The sequence below is a fragment of the Arachis stenosperma genome, chromosome 1 (assembly GCF_014773155.1).
Source record: "Arachis stenosperma cultivar V10309 chromosome 1, arast.V10309.gnm1.PFL2, whole genome shotgun sequence".
NCBI lineage: Eukaryota > Viridiplantae > Streptophyta > Magnoliopsida > Fabales > Fabaceae > Arachis > Arachis stenosperma.
The window spans coordinates 121,851,211-121,869,260 of record NC_080377.1 but is presented as its reverse complement, the minus strand read 5'-3'; the positions used below and the strand labels follow the sequence as shown (position 1 = coordinate 121,869,260).

The following is an 18,050-nucleotide window of genomic DNA, read 5'->3' as shown; positions in this document are numbered from 1 at the left end:
TCGTTTGTCAGGCGAGCACTCGGTTGTCAGGCGATCAACCATGCATCGTGTATCAGGAATCCAAGAGATATTCACCCAATCTAAGGTAGAACGGAGGTGGTTGTCAGTCACACGTTCATAGGTGAGAATGATGATGAGTGTCACGGATCATCACATTCATCAAGTTGAAGAACAAGTGATATCTTGGACAAAGAACAAGCGGAATTGAATAGAAGAACAATAGTAATTGCATTAATACTCGAGGTACAGCAGAGCTCCACACCTTAATCTATGGTGTGTAGAAACTCCACCATTGAAAATACATAAGTGATAGTGTGATCATTGGTTTCGGCCCCCAGAGAGGGAACCAGAAGAACCAAGATGAAAATACAAAAGTAAAAGGTCCTATTTATAGGGAACTAGTAGCTTAAGAATTACAAAGATGAGTAATGACATAAAAATCCACTTCCGGGCCCACTTGGTGTGTGCTTGGGCTGAGCATTGAAGCATTTTCGTGTAGAGACTCTTCTTGGAGTTAAACGCCAGCTTTTATGCCAGTTTGGGCGTTTAACTCCCATTTTGGTGCCAGTTCCGGCGTTTAACGCTGGGATTTCTGAAGGTGACTTTGAACGCCGGTTTGGGCCATCAAATCTTGGGCAAAGTATAGACTATCATATATTGCTGGAAAGCCCAGGATGTCTAATTTCCAACGCCGTTGAGAGCGCGCCAATTGGGTTTTTGTAGCTCTAGAAAATCCACTTCGAGTGCAGGGAGGTCAGAATCCAACAGCATCTGCAGTCCTTTTCAGTCTCTGAACCAGATTTTTGCTCAGGTCCCTCAATTTCAGCCAGAAAATACCTGAAATCACAGAAAAACACACAAACTCATAGTGAAGTCCAGAAAAGTGAATTTTAACTAAAAACTAATAAAAATATACTAAAAACTCAACCAAATATACTAAAAACATACTAAAAACAATGCCAAAAAGCGTACAAATTATCCGCTCATCACAGCTGCTAATAGGGCTTGGGTTGCTAGTAAATTAGTGAAAAAGGTAAGGAAACCCCAATTTCAAGCAATGCGAGGCTGCTGTGTACTTCAGAACAAAGTGTGACCTTATTCTGAATAGAAATTCTATTGCAAGGGCACTGGTAGATGCAAGAAATGTAGTATACGGGGATGAGAAGGCACAATATGCGAAACTAAGGGACTATGCTGAAACTTTACTCAAGACAAATCCTGGATCTACGGTGTAGTTATGTGTCGAACCTCAACCAAATGGAGACGTCATATTTGATAAGATGTACGTTTGTTTGTATAGTTGCAAGATGGGATTCAAGGCAGGTTGTCGCCCCTTGATTGGGCTTGATGGGGCATTTCTAAAGACACAATTTGGAGGTCAGATCTTAGCTGCTGTTGCACAAGATGTCAATCATCACATTTACGTGATTGCCTGGGCTATAGTTGAAATAGAGAATACAAAGACTTGGAGATGGTTCCTGGAGCTGCTTCATGCTGATCTTGGAGACTACAAAACTAATGGATGGTGCTTTATTTCTGATATGCAGAAGGTAATGTTAACTTTCATGTACTTTTAACAATCTTTGATTCTGTGGATGTAAGTGAATTTGATAGAATAATGTACTTTTAAATTTCATGTACTTTTAAACTTGATGAGAATAATGTTAACTTTCATGTACTGTTAAATTTGATGTACTGTAAACTTTCATGTTATATATGTCCCCTGGATTTTGTATGCATGATGTTGGTTGTTGATATGCACTATTAGTTACATCCAAATAGCACAAGGGACGAATCGTGCACTTTACACATAACACAAGGGACTAAATTGTATTAAAATGCGAAAGTCAGGGACTAGATTAGGGTCACTTATTTAAACTCAGGGATTGTTCTGTGGCACGATAAAAGTAGTTACCTTAGTTTTTGTTTCTGAAACATAGTGTATCAATGTCCTGCAGGGTTTAATTCAAGCTGTCTAGGATGTGATGCCAAGAGTTCACCACCGTTTTTGTGTTTGGCACCTCTGCAGGAACTTCAACAAACAATGGAAGGAGCTTGAGTTGAGGGGACTACTTTGGGAATGTGCCAAATCAACAACATTCCAGGATTTCATCGATAATATGAACAAGATTAAGAGGGTGAATGAGGAAGCTTGGGCATATCTCAACAAATGGCCTAAAGAGTCATGGACAAAGTCCCAGTTCAGCCATAGGGCAAAACTGGACAACATTTGCAACAACGCCTGTGAGGTTTTCAATGCAAGAATCAAAGAGGCCAGAAACAAACCCATCATCACATTACTTGAGGAGGTGAGAATGTTTGTGATGAGAAATATTGCGAAGAATACGGTAAAACTGGTAAATCATGTTGGCATACTCCCTCCTGTAATTCAAAGTCGCCTAGATAAAATCAGAAAAGAATCAAAGAACTGGATGCCTATCTGGACCGGTGATGAAGACTATGAAAAATTTGAGGTTCATGGCCATCCAACAAACATGGTGGTGGATCTTGGAAAAAGGCTATGCACTTGCCAATTCTGGATGCTGACCGGTGACACACCTCAAACTCTTTAATTTCATCATTAACATTTTGTGTATACTGAAAACTGTGATTGTCTAACACTGAATGTTTGTGTTACTAACTGTAGGCATTCCATGTGTTCATACCTGTGCTGCCCTTGCAAGGGTAAACAAGAGGCCGGAAGACTTTTGTCACCAACTGTGTACTATGGAGGCATACAACAAGACTTATGTCCATCACATTAACCCTCTTCCTAGCCAATCATTGTGGGAAAAATCCTTGTACACTCAACCACAGGCCCCTAACATTAGGAGGAGGCCTGGAGCTTTGACAAAGAAAAGGAGAAAAGATGCTGATGAGGGCAACAGTGGTAATAAGAAAGCTAAACCTAGTGGAAGTTTGAAAAGGCATTTGAAGCCATTCACATGTAGGTATTGTTGGGTAAAAGGGCATACTAAGAGAGGGTGCTCAAAGAAGAGACTGGATGAAGTAGATGCTGCTGTTGCAGCTGCAAAGGCTGCTGCAGATAAAGCCAAAACAAATGCTGCTCCTTCTGCTTCTGAGGCTGGCCCTCAACCTCAAACTGCTGCTGCACCAGCTGATGAACCTCCTGCTGTGGAGATTGACATATCACAACCAATCTATGAAGGATCACAGGTAACATACTTCTCCACGTTACAACATAACAAAAGTATAATTTTGTTGTTATCTTAACTCATGTCTTGAACTGTTTATTTGCTGTAGGACATAGCAGGACCTGCTGCACCTCCACCATCAAGGCCACAGAAGTTTCCCACCAAAAGGAGGAGCTCACCACCACCTCAATCCATTGGTGTGGATCCAATGCAAGGAGCCAGTGTGGCTACATCTTCCAGATTGCACAATTTTATGAAGTTTGTTCCAACTCCCGATTTCAAAGCACCAAGAAAAAAGAACAATTCATGACTTTGACATTAGGATGTTTAGGACAGTACTTTGTTATTTTGTTAAAGGCAGTTAGCAGATAGTTGTTTTGTTTAGGACAATTGTCATAACTTTTGTATTGCCAGCCTTGATAACTATGCTGTGGCACTTCTTCTGTTCCTTTAATGTTTTGCAACTCAAACAGGTTTATCTTTCCTACTTTTGTAATTATGCATTATGCTATTATGATGTCAGATGATCTGTAATTATTTCTCTTTATGATAACCATTTGACGAATGAATTTTTGCCGGTATAGAAATTATCAAGTGATCAATCGTAGTATAGTCTAAACCGACGCAAAATCCATCATCAAACAAATCTACAATCTATATTCGAGAGTACTAGTCTCCCGAGTCGTTCTCCCTTGGAATTGCCAAAGTGTGCATCTTATTGATTTGGTAAGCCTTGTTGGAATTCTTTGAAGGTTTTAGCAAAGTAATGAGAAACAAACAATCAATTATCAAAAGACTTGGCTTAGGGTTGGCATTGGAAATTCTATCCTTATAGTCCATTCAATGATGACAACAATTAGGCCTTGCTTCATTTAGTTATCCCCTAGGTATAGAGGAAGGTCAAATGAAAACAATCAACTTGAGTCACAAGTCCTAGCTTCACCTCATGGGAATCTAGCTTTAGTGCACTCCAAGCCAACTAGCAATCCCTTATTCCAAATCAACCATTGATACAACTATTCAACTTCTTCCAATGACCAAACCCTATGCCAAGTGTGAAATTTCTACTCCATAGCTAGTGTTGACATTTTATCAAACATGTGATGAGCAAGAAAGAAAGTCATAGTAAAATGAGAAGAAAAGTAGAATTGAAAGTATTGCAACACAAGGATCTAACAACAAGTCTCAAAGAGTAACAATGAAAATCAAATTCTCAAAGTGTTGATGAAATCCAAAATTACAAAGTTGAATTCTAGATCTATGAGAATTGATCAATTACAACTACTACTTGAAATTGGAGAAGAAAAATCTATGACATGAACAAAGTGGAGTGAGAATTGTAATGGATCTCACCAAAAAGTGATTGAAAATTCAGAAATTGGATGAAGATGAACCCTAGTGAAAAGCTTGGAATTTTCCTCTTCTTCTCCCAAAAGTGTAACTAACTATCCTCTCAAAATATCTAAAATCTAGAAAATGAACTAAGTGTCCTTAACCCTTGCTCCTTTGGTCTTCTTAAGCTTTTCCCGCCAAGGTATTTCTCCAAAAGTGGGATTCTTAACTACCTCCACGCCTAAGTCACGTGACTTCTTTAAAAAATCATATTCACAAATCAGCGCGCACGCGCAAGGCACGCGCACGCGCCATCGAGGCGTCTTGTAATGTGCGCGGAGGCGTAATGTACGCGTGCGCGCCCATGAAGATCATGGCTTAGCCGCTACTCAAGCCGGCTCGTGGCTTGGCTCTTGGCTTCGGCTTCACGTTGCTCTATCTGCGCAGGCGCGCCAAGTGCGCGCACGCGCCCATGCGGAAATTTCCAAAGCTCAATTCTCATGCTTCCTTTCTTTGCACCCGTCTTCCTTCTCTCTTCCGGTCCATTCCTACTCTATATCCTGAAACCACTTAACACACAAGTCACGGCATCGAATGACATCAAGAGAAGATTAGAAATGTATCTATTTTAGTGCAAAATAAGCATGTTTTCATTCATGGGGCAAAACTAGGAAAGGAATGCAAAATCTTGTATTTTCATATAGAAAGTGTGTGGAATCATTGATAAAACCCCTGAAATCAGCACAAGATAAACCCTCAAAATGGGGTTTGTCAACCTCCCCACACTTAGATTCTAGCATGTCCTCATGCTTAGAGAAATGCAAAGAAACACAGAAGACCGCGGGATCGCAAAAGTATAAGACTCATGAAATGCAACCTACTTATATGCATGTAACCATGACTAGCGCTAGTATCTACTTGGTTAGGAACAAATCGGCTTTCTTATGACATATGCGAGCACATGGGACACGATGGTGGTCAATGCATAGGACTTGCCAATTTCTAAGCATCAAATGCAATATATGCAACTTTGCATGAGGAATGCTCGCGAGAGCCGGGAATCCAAGGATTGAGCATCGAACCCTCACCGGAAGTGTTTGCACTCTAGTCGCTCGGTGCTTGGGGTTGATTCACTCAATTCTCCCCTAATCATGCTTTTCCAAGATTTGTTTTTCTTCTAACAATCGACAACTATTCAATGCATGCATACAATTATCATGAGGTCTTTTCCTTGGGTTGTAATGGGGCTAGGGTTAAGGTAGGAGGCATATTTGGTCAAGTGGGCTTTGCGATTTGAATCTTTGATTAACTTAAACTTTCCACCTAACCTATGACATCCTATATAAATTCAAAGCTAACCTAACTACCCATTTCTCACTTTTTCACATACTCATGCATTTTCTTTTCATTTCACAACACTTGTGAATTGATTTTATTGAGCTACACTTTGCTTTGGGGCATTTTGTCCCCTTTTTATTTCTTTCTTTTTCTTCTTCTTTTTTTTCTTTCTTTTTCTGCTTTTTCCTTTTCCTTTTCCATATTATTTTTCTTTTCTTTTTCTTTCGTTTTTCTCTTTTTTTTCTTTCTATATATAAGAGCATCAATGCATAAGGTTTTACATTTGATCAACACATGAGTATGTACCCAATTTCTAATATTTTCAATAACAATACAAAATTACCCTTTTATTCACCCAATGTCCCAAGGTTCCCACACTTGAATGATACACACGCACACTAACCTAAGCCAATCAAAGATCCAAATTAAGGACATTTATTGTTTTTTTTCGCTTTAAGGCTTGTAATGTGCTAAATTAAAGAACAAGTGGGTTAAGCGTAGGCTCAAATTGGCTAACAATGGAAGATCAAAGGTAAGGCTATTTGGGTAAGTGAGCTAATGAAATGATGGCCTCAATCATCTAAATGCATGTATACACAAAATAATGGACATAAAGAATCAAACAAATCAAGGATTACAATCATAGAAAGAGAATAATGCACACAAGAAGGAGAATAAGTGGTTATAAGATGTAACCACGCAATTAGGCTCAAAACTCACTAGCTTGTGTTCTTAACTCAAACCCATGTTCCAAAATATAATTCTTCATGCAAATTTGGCATCAAAGCATTTAAAATTTGCAATGCCACGGTTGCCCCAAAGTATTGGTTTCCTAAGAAAGAATTTCATTGTTCCAACCAAGTAAACTTATCATGCGAATGGTGCCACTAAAACCTAATCATGCAACCTATCCTAATTACAAGGAAGTTCAAGGAACAAAAATTTATTCAGATTTATTCAGATGTTACCTACGGAGATCGATCGGCCGACCTCCCCACACTTAAAACTTAGCACGGTCCTCCGTGCTATAGGTTAGGCGCAATGGGTGGTTGAGCTCCGAGTGTCCCACATCTCAATGTCATCGCTATCTCCGCTTGAAGTTGCGGTGGATGTGGAGATATCGGGTTCCTCCATAGGTGGGGTGACTATGCTTAGAAGTCTCTTCACATGAGCATAACAGCGTTGGTTACGCCTCTCATAACGGTCCAATTTATTGTGAAGGTCCTCAAGGCGTTGGGTGGCCGATTTTTGTGATGTAGATGAAGTGGTAGTGTTGCGAGTTGGTGTGGGCAGTCCAATGTCCTTGGTGACTTCCGGAGGCTTGAGGCATCTCTTGGTCGGAATAACATCCCCATCGACTGGAATTGAGGTTCTCCTATCTTTAGCCTCCCGGTTGACGCCGGCTTTCGCAACTAATGCCGTCACTAAAGCGGGGAATGGTAGATTTCCCTTGGCATGAATGCGCCCCATGGATTGGCGGATGGCATGCGAAATGTCGACCGATTTCTCGGTTAAGATGCACCATATCAATAAGGCAAGCTCGGCGGTGATGGATGACCCATGTGTGCTTGGGAGCACGTAGTGAGCTAGAATTTGGGCCCATGCCGTGGCTTCTTGAGTGAGGTGGCGGACATCTAAACCCTTGGATCTTTGCTTTATGGTCCCCCGAATCCAATATGCGTCGGGTAAAGCAATGACGCGGAGGATCGCGCTCCAATCGAATACACGGTCATCGCATGTAGCCAAGACTTCTTGGTAGGCGTCATATGCATCCGTTGACGGTTCAATCCCAAGGACTTCTCGGATGGTTTCCACTGTGACCGACACTTGCTTTCGGCGCACAAATATTGATGTGAGAAGGGGTGAGTGGTAGTTGGAGTAGAATTCCACCACCCATGAGAGATTGGCCTCCTTTGGTTGCCTCAAGAGGAACCTCCATTGCCTCCGGTCAATGTGTGGCATCACAATCGGACTGAGGTGAGCCGGTAGGACTAGGAGGGGTTCCGGATGATAATTCCTTTCGATCATTTTTGAGTAAACAAGTTCGCAGTAACGGTTGGGAAACTTGTTCGAATCCTTAGGAGGGTTGTCCTTCTCTAGAACATCAACGGGGCCCTTGGTTTTCTTTAAGAGGGGCTTGGCCGTTAGTTCTTGGCGCACTTTATTGGAAGCTGGCTTCTTGGGGTCTTTCCCTTTGTTCTTTTTGATGACCATCCTGTGAAAGCAAGAAGGGGAAAACATCAGACCCAAAGAAGTGGAAGTACATGAGCCTTATGCAATGAAAAATAATGCCATAGAATATGGGTATCTTTGTTACATGACAGCTGCAACATGTAACTAGGATAATGTGTGAAGAGCAAGGCAAATCATTTTCATGTGGTGCAAGGGTAGTTTAAGCATGCAAGGAAGAACCATGAGAAGCACACACCCTTAAGGGCCACAAATGGAAAGCAAGTTAAGAAAATGTGAATGAATGGATTGGGGAAAGTGAGGATGCACCCAAAAGTGATTGGTTGAGAGGCAAGTTAGTCACAATGAGCCCAAAACTCAAGTATGCCTTTCGTCGAACACTTGGCGTGCATCCTTGGACTAGTATGTGATTATGTGAAAATGAGAGCAATGTAACATTCCACAATCCATTATTAATGATTACAGTGCATATTGATTGCAAGAGAATTAAGCAACACCACTCATCTACTCATGTAAGTGAGTTTGAGACCCAAATGCCCATGAAGAATTGGATTGAAAGAGAGAAAAGAGCAAAGACATCCCAAAGAAGTAGCTAGAGAAAGAAGAAAAATGAAACAAGCTACCTAAAAGATGGTGCAACTAAATGATTAAGAATCACAAGAGATTATTGGACTAAGAGGGTAGCTTAGTATAATACCTTGTGAGATGGAGAAGGATATGGAAGAAGAAGTTGTAGTGTGGGTTGATGGAGAGTGAAGAGTTAATGTGGGGCCACCGGAGATATGTGGTAGAAGGTGGTTGATGAGAGGAAGTGGAGGTGGGTGAATGGGTGGTGGAAGGGGTGAGAGGGAGAAGGAAAAGTGGAATGAGGATGAAGGAGTAAGTGTGCCTTTTCTAAAGTTGGCGTCGATCACCTGCGCGTGCGCGCACGGTGCGCGCTCGCGCAGGGAAGTGAGGTGGAATGGGGGCGCGCGCGCACATTGCGCGTGCGCGCCCATGCGCTTGGGCTGGCAGCACAAGAGAGGCACAAGGGTGGCATAACTCTCTGGACGCAGTACCAGAGATTGCTTCAGGGCTTTTGGCGCGCGCGTGCACAGTGCGCGCACGCGTCAACGCGGTTGTGCCCCAGGCATGAGAAGGGCCTGGGGGGGCTCAACTCTCTGTGAAGTGGCTCAGAGAGGAGTGCAGAATCAATGGGCGCGTGCGCGGCTGAGGCGCGCGCGCGCATTTCGTGCTCGCAGTGTATGGACGCGTGCGCGCCAGGTGCGCGCACGCGGCAGAGGTTCTGGGCCGGTGGCTTAGTATAGGCCTAAGAGTGGCTTAACTCTCTGGAATATGTACCAGGAGTGCAACAAGGCGATCGGCGCGGACGCGCACAGTACGCTTGCGCGTCGATTGGCAGATTTCGCCCATGTGCGCGGACGCGCCATGTGCGCGCGCGCGCGAGCTTCCTGTGCTTCAGGCATAGTCCTGGCATGGTGTGGGCGCAACTCTCGGATAAATGTATGGAGGGCTGTTATTCGCAATCCACGCGTCCACGCACGGTGCGCGTCCGCGTAGATGACCGTCGAATGCCTTAAGGGCGCGTACGCGATAGGTGCACGCACGCGTAGAGGGGTGCTTTTTCTAATTTTTGCATGTGTTTACATTACCTTTTGACATTTCAAACCCTCCCCCACACAGCCACTTAAACACTATAGCAGGGCATTTTACTTGGTAAACTATCAATGAATTCAACAAATGAAGGCGAATTGACATTGAAATCTAGCTAACAAACATGAAGTCAAGTGTCTATGTACAAAGCTCAAGGGAAGATCTTACCATGGTGGGGTGTCTCCCACCTAGCACTTTTGTTTAACGTCCTTAAGTTGGACTTTCAGTAGCTCATAGTGCTTGTTCAAGAGTTGCATCCCTCAAGAGGAACACTTCAAATTCCTTGGAGTTCTTTCTTTGCTCACCATGATACAATTTGAGACGGTGCCCGTTTACCTTGAAGATGTCCGGGCTTGATGGGTGGCGCAAGTGGTAGACCCCATAAGGTTCTACTTTCTCCACTTGGTAGGGTCCATCCCACCTTGATCTAAGCTTTCCGGGTAGTAATCTCAACCTTGAATTGTAGAGAAGGACTAGTTCACTGGGTCGGAATTCTCTTCTCCTAATGTTCTTGTCATGGATGGCTTTCAACTTTTCCTTATAAAGTCTAGAGTTGTCGTAAGCTTCTAATCTCAAACATTCCAATTCCGCCAATTGAAGTTTTCTCTCTACTCCGGCCCCACCCAAGCTCATATTACACTCCTTTACGGCCCAATAAGCTTTGTGTTCAATCTCTACCGGTAAGTGACATGCTTTACCATATACAAGCCGAAAGGGGCTCATGCCAATGGGTGTCTTGTAAGCCGTTCGATAGGCCCACAGTGCATCGGAGAGTTTAATGCTCCAATCTTTCCTATTCGGCTTTACAATCCTTTCTAACACATGCTTGATTTCCCGGTTAGAAACTTCGGCTTGGCCGTTTGTCTGAGGGTGGTAAGCCGTGGCGACTTTATGGATGATGCCATATTTTCTCATGAGGCCGTCTATTTTTTGTTGCAAAAGTGGGATCCTTGGTCACTTATGATTGCTCTTGGGGCGCCAAAGCGACAAATGATATTGTTCCTCACAGAAGAATACACAACATTAGCGTCATCCGTTCGGGTGGGGATTGCCTCCACCCATTTTGACACATAATCGACGGCTAACAAGATGTAGAGAAAGCCATTGGAATTTGGAAATGGTCCCATGAAGTCGATTCCCCATACGTCAAAGATTTCACAAAAAAGCATATTTTGTTGGGGAATTTCGTCCTTCTTGGAAATATCTCCAAGCCTAATGCATTGGGGACAAGATTTGCAATAGAGAGAAGCATCTTTGAGAAGAGTTGGCCACCAAAATCCGCAATCAAGGACCTTTCTTGCCGTTCTTTGGGGCCCGTAGTGACCACCTCCTTCGGAAGCATGGCAAGTGTCCAAGATTGCTTGGAATTCGGTTTGAGGTATGCACCGTCGCACTATTTGGTCCGCTCCACACCTCCACAAATAGGGATCATCCCAAATATAGTATTTGGATTCGCTTTTCAGCTTATCCTTTTTGTTTTTGTCGAGATTGGGAGGAAAAGTGCATGAAACCAAATAGTTTGCTATTGGGGCATACCAAGGAACCACTTCCGAGATTGCGTGCAAAGCATCTAAAGGAAAGGAGTCATTGATAGGAGTGGTGTCGCCTTTTGTGTGTTCGAGGCGACTTAAATGGTCCGCCACTAGGTTTTGGGAACCGCTCCTATCTTTGATCTCTAAGTCAAATTCTTGTAACAAAAGCACCCAACGAATTAATCTCGGTTTTGATTCCTTTTTGGCCAACAAGTACTTTAGTGCCGCGTGATCCGAGTACACTACAACCTTGGAACCAAGAAGATAGGCTCGGAACTTGTCCAAAGCAAAAACAATCGCTAGGAGTTTCTTTTTGGTAGTAGTGTAGTTGGATTGGGCTCCGTCTAATGTTTTGGAAGCATAAGCTATGACATAGGGAATCTTACCCTCGCGTTGTGCTAACGCGGCTCCTATCGCATAATTCGAAGCATCACACATGATTTCAAAAGGTTGAGTCCAATTGGGTCCTCGTACTATAGGAGCTTGTGTCAATGCTACTTTGAGTTTGTCATATGCTTCCATGCATTCCTTGCTCAGCTCAAATTCGGTGTCTTTTTGTAGTAATCGAGAGAGAGGTAAGGCCACCTTGCTAAAGTCTTTGATGAATCTCCGGTAGAATCCTGCATGTCCAAGAAAAGAACGGACTTCCCTCTCGGAGGAGGGGTAAGGTAAACTGGATATGACATTTATTTTTGCCGGATCTACGGAGATGCCTTCTTTTGATACTATGTGTCCCAAAACAATGCCTTGTTTGACCATGAAATGACATTTTTCAAAATTTAAGACAAGGTTTGTTTTGGTGCATCTCTCTAAGACTTTTTCAAGGTTACTTAAGCAATGCTCAAATGAATCACCGTACACACTAAAGTCATCCATGAAAACTTCCATCGATTGCTCTAGAAAGTCCGCAAATAGGCTCATCATGCATCTTTGAAACGTTGCCGGTGCATTGCATAGGCCAAATGGCATACGCTTGTAAGCATACGTTCCAAAGGGGCAAGTAAATGTGGTTTTTTCTTAGTCCTCTAGAGCAATATGGATTTGGAAGTATCCGGAGTATCCATCAAGAAAACAATAATATGATTTACCGGCTAATCGATCAAGCATTTGATCAATAAATGGTAGTGGAAAGTGATCTTTTCTTGTGGCCGCATTCAATCTTCGGTAGTCTATGCATACTCTCCAAGAATTTTGCACTCTTGTTGCTATAAATTCACCACTTTCATTTTTGATTGTTGTCACTCCGGACTTCTTTGGCACTACTTGGACCGGGCTTACCCATTCGCTATCCGAGATAGGATAGATGATGTCCGCTTCAAGTAGTTTAGTGACTTCTTTCTTTACTACCTCAAGAATGGTTGGATTAAGTCTCCTTTGAGGTTGTCGGACCGGTCTTGCTCCTTCTTCAAGAAATATGCGGTGCTCGCATACTTGGGGGCTTATTCCCACTAGATCCGCCAAACTCCACCCAATTGCCCTTTTGTTTTTCCTCAATACATTTAGCAATTTTTCTTCTTGTTGAGGAGTTAACTCTTGTGCAATTATCACGGGTAGCTTTTGGGCTTCATCAAGGTATGAATATCTTAAGTGAGGTGGTAGTGGCTTCAATTCCATCTTTTTGTCATTCTTTGAAGTTTGAGTTTCCGGATGGTTTGTATGATGTGTGGTATTTAGTTCGCTTGACTTTTCATTTGCTTCTTCAACCATGTACTTCTCATCTAACCTTGCAAGATGCACTTCGGCCACTATGTTATCAATTGGGTCACACCAAAATAGAGAGTGATTCTCCGGTGGATGCTTCATTGCTTCCTCTAGGCTAAAGCTTACAATTCTCCCATCTATTTCAAATGAGTAGTTCCCCGAGTAAGCATCAAGCTTAAATCTAGAAGTTCTCAAGAATGGCCTTCCAAGTAGGATAGATGATGCTCTCTCGGTTTCGCTTGATGGCATTTCAAGGACATAGAAGTCAATCGGAAACACCAACCCTTTTATATTCACCAATACATCTTCCGCAACACCCTCTACGGTTATTATGCTTTTATCCGCTAGGACAAATCTTGCCGTCGACCTTTTTAGTGGTGGCAACTTCAATACCCGGTAGACGGAGAGCGGCATGATGCTAACACATGCTCCGAGGTCACACATACAATCTCTAAATTGAACTCCATTGACGGTGCAAGTGACCATACAAGGGCCCGGATCATCACACTTCTCGGGCAATGTTTCCATTAAAGCGGAAATAGAACTCCCCAATGGGATGGTTTCCAATTCAAGAATTCTATCTTTGTTTATGCATAAGTCTTTGAGGAATTTGGCATATCTAGGAACTTGATGGATGGCATCAAAGAGGGGGATGGTTACCTCAACTTTCTTGAACATTTCTACCATTTTGGGGTCGAGTTCTATGCGCTTTTTAGCTTTCTTTGCAAGTGTTGGAAATGGAAGTGGTTGAGCAATTTCTTCTTCCAAGGTTCTTTTGGCCTTGGTTGTCTCCCTTGTTGGTTGGGCTTCATCCTCAACTATGGCTTGTGGTGTCTCCTCTTCCACTACCTCTTCTATATCTATTCTCTCCTCCTCTTGGGCGGTTGTGATAGGATTTGAGTCCTTTGCTTCCTTCTCTTTTAGTTGTGTACCGGATCTAAGGGTGATGGCATTGATGCCCCCCTTTGGATTTGGTTGAGGTTGAGAGGGAATGACACTTTGGATTGGGGGTTGAGGAGTGGGAGTTGATGGTGTATCCATGCGTGCGAGAAGAGCTTGTAGTGTAGAGGTGAGGCCGGTGAGGCCGGAAGCAAGTGTGTTTTGTAGTTCCTTTTGGCCTTGGATAATGGTCCGGAGTGTTTCGTCTTGGTTGGAGGGGGTGGTTGCATATGTGAGTTGAGGAGTTTGTGATTGGTTGGGTGGTGGTCTTTGATGTGGTGGTTGATATGTTTGGTAGTTTCTTTGTGGGTTTTGTTGGTTGTATGGTTGATTTTGTGAGTTGTATGGTCGGTTTTGTGAGAAATTTTGTGAGTTGTTACTCCATCTTTGACCTCCTCCATTGTTGTTGTTGTCCCTATTTCCTTGTTGATGATTGTCTCTCCAATTTTGATTATTGTGTCCACTTCCTTGGTTGTAGCCTCCTCCTTGATAAGGATGCCCTTGGTTAGGATTACCGCCTTGGTAGTACCCTTGATTGGGGCGGTCATAGAAATTGTGGGTAGCCGCCAAGGTGTTGTCTTCTTGAAGGCTTGGGCACTCATCCGTGTAGTGAGAGTAGCAAGAGCAAATGTCACATACTCTTTGAGGGACCAATTGTTGGTTGTGTTGTTGAAGTGGTGGAGGGTGTTGTTGATATGATTGAGGTTGTTGTGGTTGTTGTTGGTTCAATTGGAGTTGCCTCAAGATGGATGTCATCTCATTCAAGGATTGAGTTAGAGCGGTGGTTTCACTACTAGTTGATACCTCGTTCACGGTCCTTGGACGGTTGACTCTTCGCCTCATATGTTGATTGGATTCGGCTAAGTCAATAATAAGTTGCCATGCCTCCTCCGCGGTTTTATATTTGGACAAAGAACCATTGCTAGAAGTGTCCAAGAGGGTTCTATCTTGCTCTCGTATCCCTTGACATATGTATCCAAGCAATACTTGAGTGTCGATCATGTGATTAGGGCATGCATCTAATAGTTTGCGAAACCGTTCCCAATACTCATAGAGTGGTTCCGTCTCACCTTGCACAATACAAGACATTTCCTTCCTTAGCCTATCCATCTTTTCCGGGGGCAAGAATTTATCCAAGAATCCCCTTCTAAGTAGGTCCCAATCGGAGGTAACTTCACTAGAGAGGGTGTAGAACCATTCTTTAGCCTTGTCCTCAAGAGAGAAAGAGAAAGCAAACAACCATATAGCAACTTCATCGGACCCTTCTCGTCTAGTAATCGAGCATATGCGATGGAAGTCCTTGAGATGTCGAATAGGGTCTTGTGCGGGAAGCCCGTGAAACTTGGGTAGGAGGTTGATCAAAGCGGTCTTCAATTCAAAGTTCGCATTCAAGTTGGGGTGAGTTACATGAAGGGGTTGAAGGACATAATCCGGTGCACCCGCTTCCTTGATGGTAACTCTCCTCGGAGCGTCCATGGTATTAGTACCTAAAACAAAAGAAGAATTGTTAGTGAGATTGATGGGAGTATGATTAATGCCTTCTTTGAGTGACTGTTCAATGTTCACTTCTAGTAAGGTGGTTGAGGTGGTGAAAACCTCTTCACCTTTTCCAAACTTTAGCCGCTTCCGAGCTTGTCTAATATGAAACAAAGTTCTTTCTATTTCCGGATCAAAAGGGACTAAGCTCGGATTCGGTTGTGAACGCGTCATGCAATGAAGGGGTTATGAAATTCATTGTAACGATGAGGGGTTAGTCACTTGAGCAGTTTACAATGAAGTGCAACTATGTACATATATACACGCTTAATCCAAACAATAACATGGCACACTAAGCAAAGTTCCCCGGCAACGGCGCCATTTTGACGAATGAATTTTTGCCGGTATAGAAATTATCAAGTGATCAATCGTAGTATAGTCTAAACCGATGCAAAATCCATCATCAAACAAATCTACAATCTATATCCGAGAGTACTAGTCTCCCGAGTCGTTCTCCCTTGGAATTGCCAAAGTGTGCATCTTATTGATTTGGTAAGCCTTGTTGGAATTCTTTGAAGGTTTTAGCAAAGTAATGAGAAACAAACAATCAATTATCAAAAGACTTGGCTTAGGGTTGGCATTGGAAATTCTATCCTTATAGTCCATTCAATGATGACAACAATTAGGCCTTGCTTCATTTAGTTATCCCCTAGGTATAGAGGAAGGTCAAATGAAAACAATCAACTTGAGTCACAAGTCCTAGCTTCACCTCATGGGAATCTAGCTTTAGTGCACTCCAAGCCAACTAGCAATCCCTTATTCCAAATCAACCATTGATACAACTATTCAACTTCTTCCAATGACCAAACCCTATGCCAAGTGTGAAATTTCTACTCCATAGCTAGTGTTGACATTTTATCAAACATGTGATGAGCAAGAAAGAAAGTCATAGTAAAATGAGAAGAAAAGTAGAATTGAAAGTATTGCAACACAAGGATCTAACAACAAGTCTCAAAGAGTAACAATGAAAATCAAATTCTCAAAGTGTTGATAAAATCCAAAATTACAAAGTTGAATTCTAGATCTATGAGAATTGATCAATTACAACTACTACTTGAAATTGGAGAAGAAAAATCTATGACATGAACAAAGTGGAGTGAGAATTGTAATGGATCTCATCAAAAAGTGATTGAAAATTCAGAAATTGGATGAAGATGAACCCTAGTGAAAAGCTTGGAATTTTCCTCTTCTTCTCCCAAAAGTGTAACTAACTATCCTCTCAAAATATCTAAAATCTAGAAAATGAACTAAGTGTCCTTAACCCTTGCTCCTTTGGTCTTCTTAAGCTTTTCCCGCCAAGGCATTTCCCCAAAAGTGGGATTCTTAACTACCTCCACGCCTAAGTCACGTGACTTCTTTAAAAAATCATATTCGCAAATCGGCGCGCACGCGCCATTGAGGCGTCTTGTAATGTGCGCGGAGGCGTGATGTACGCGTGCGCGCCCATGAAGATCATGGCTTAGCCGCTACTCAAGCCGGCTCGTGGCTTGGCTCTTGGCTTCGGCTTCACGTTGCTCTATCCGCGCGGGCGCGCCAGGTGCGCGCACGCGCCCATGCGGAAATTTCCAAAGCTCAATTCTCATGCTTCCTTTCTTTGCACCCGTCTTCCTTCTCTCTTCCGGTCCATTCCTACTCTATATCCTGAAACCACTTAACACACAAGTCACGGCATCGAATGGCATCAAGAGAAGATTAGAAATGTATCTATTTTAGTGCAAAATAAGCATGTTTTCATTCATGGGGCAAAACTAGGAAAGGAATGAAAAATCTTGTATTTTCATATAGAAAATGTGTGGAATCATTGATAAAACCCCTGAAATCAGCACAAGATAAACCCTCAAAATGGGGTTTGTCACCACTCAATCAAAAATAGGGCATATATCTCAAGATAAAAAAATCACCTCTTACTTTCATTCATCCATGAACACATTACATACAACATTGTCAGAACTTCAGAATTTCAAAGTCATAATCAATACAGCAACTACAGTGAAAAACACCACTATGCCTAAGAATTGTATCATAGATTTTTGGGTCCTCACTTCAGCTTCCAATTTTCCAATCTTCCAGGCTAAATTAACTCTGACTTGCTCATTGTCAACTGCAGTTGCATCCACTCTTCTTTCATGTTCATCTTCTTCTTCTACATCATCAGCCCAGAGAAAAAATCCACACCATATTTTGCCCCTAGTCTGAATATGAGATATCATACAAAGGAAAGAACAGAAAACCAGTAATCAATTTTTCAACCCAAAAACTCACATTGTAATTTGGACAACCAAAGAAGGGCTTATCTGGGTTGGTAGTTGTTCTGGACCAACGAAGCACCGGCTGGCAGCCGCACCCACACCGCTCTGGTACCCACGACGGTCTGGTCCGACTCCGCGTTCTCGTCGTCGATCGTGTAGAGCTTCCTTGACCCTGGCTCGCACACCCAATCATGGTTTTCGTTTCAGTTCAACGAGTAACAACAACTGAGACAATGAAGAATGTTGCTGGGTAGAGAGAAGAAGATGAAGAGGGGTAACGATGCCGTGGTAGAAATTGGGATTAAAACTAGGTATAGGGACCACATTGGGTCAAATAGTTTCAATTGCCACCTCAGCTTCCCGTTATCTATGCCAGCGTGGCTTCTCAGTGCCAGGTCACTGTCGGCGGCAGTTAATTTGTCCGG

At 42.8% G+C, this 18,050-nt stretch overlaps 2 protein-coding genes across 2 annotated transcripts; one reads left to right on the top strand and one right to left on the bottom strand.

The window, feature by feature from the left end:
* Positions 1–1,307: 1,307 nt before the first annotated feature.
* Positions 1,308–3,465, top strand: LOC130933129 (uncharacterized). Its single transcript, XM_057862655.1, has 4 exons — positions 1,308–1,567; positions 2,030–2,550; positions 2,648–3,177; positions 3,265–3,465. The coding sequence occupies exons 1-4, from the start codon at positions 1,308–1,310 to the stop codon at positions 3,463–3,465; spliced, it is 1,512 nt and encodes a 503-aa protein (XP_057718638.1).
* A 13,863-nt stretch (positions 3,466–17,328) lies between these two features.
* Positions 17,329–17,818, bottom strand: LOC130933122 (uncharacterized). The gene is made up of 2 exons (XM_057862642.1): positions 17,639–17,818; positions 17,329–17,568 (listed from the first exon to the last, which is right to left on the bottom strand). The coding sequence occupies exons 1-2, from the start codon at positions 17,816–17,818 to the stop codon at positions 17,329–17,331; spliced, it is 420 nt and encodes a 139-aa protein (XP_057718625.1).
* Between the last annotated feature and the right edge of the window lie 232 nt (positions 17,819–18,050).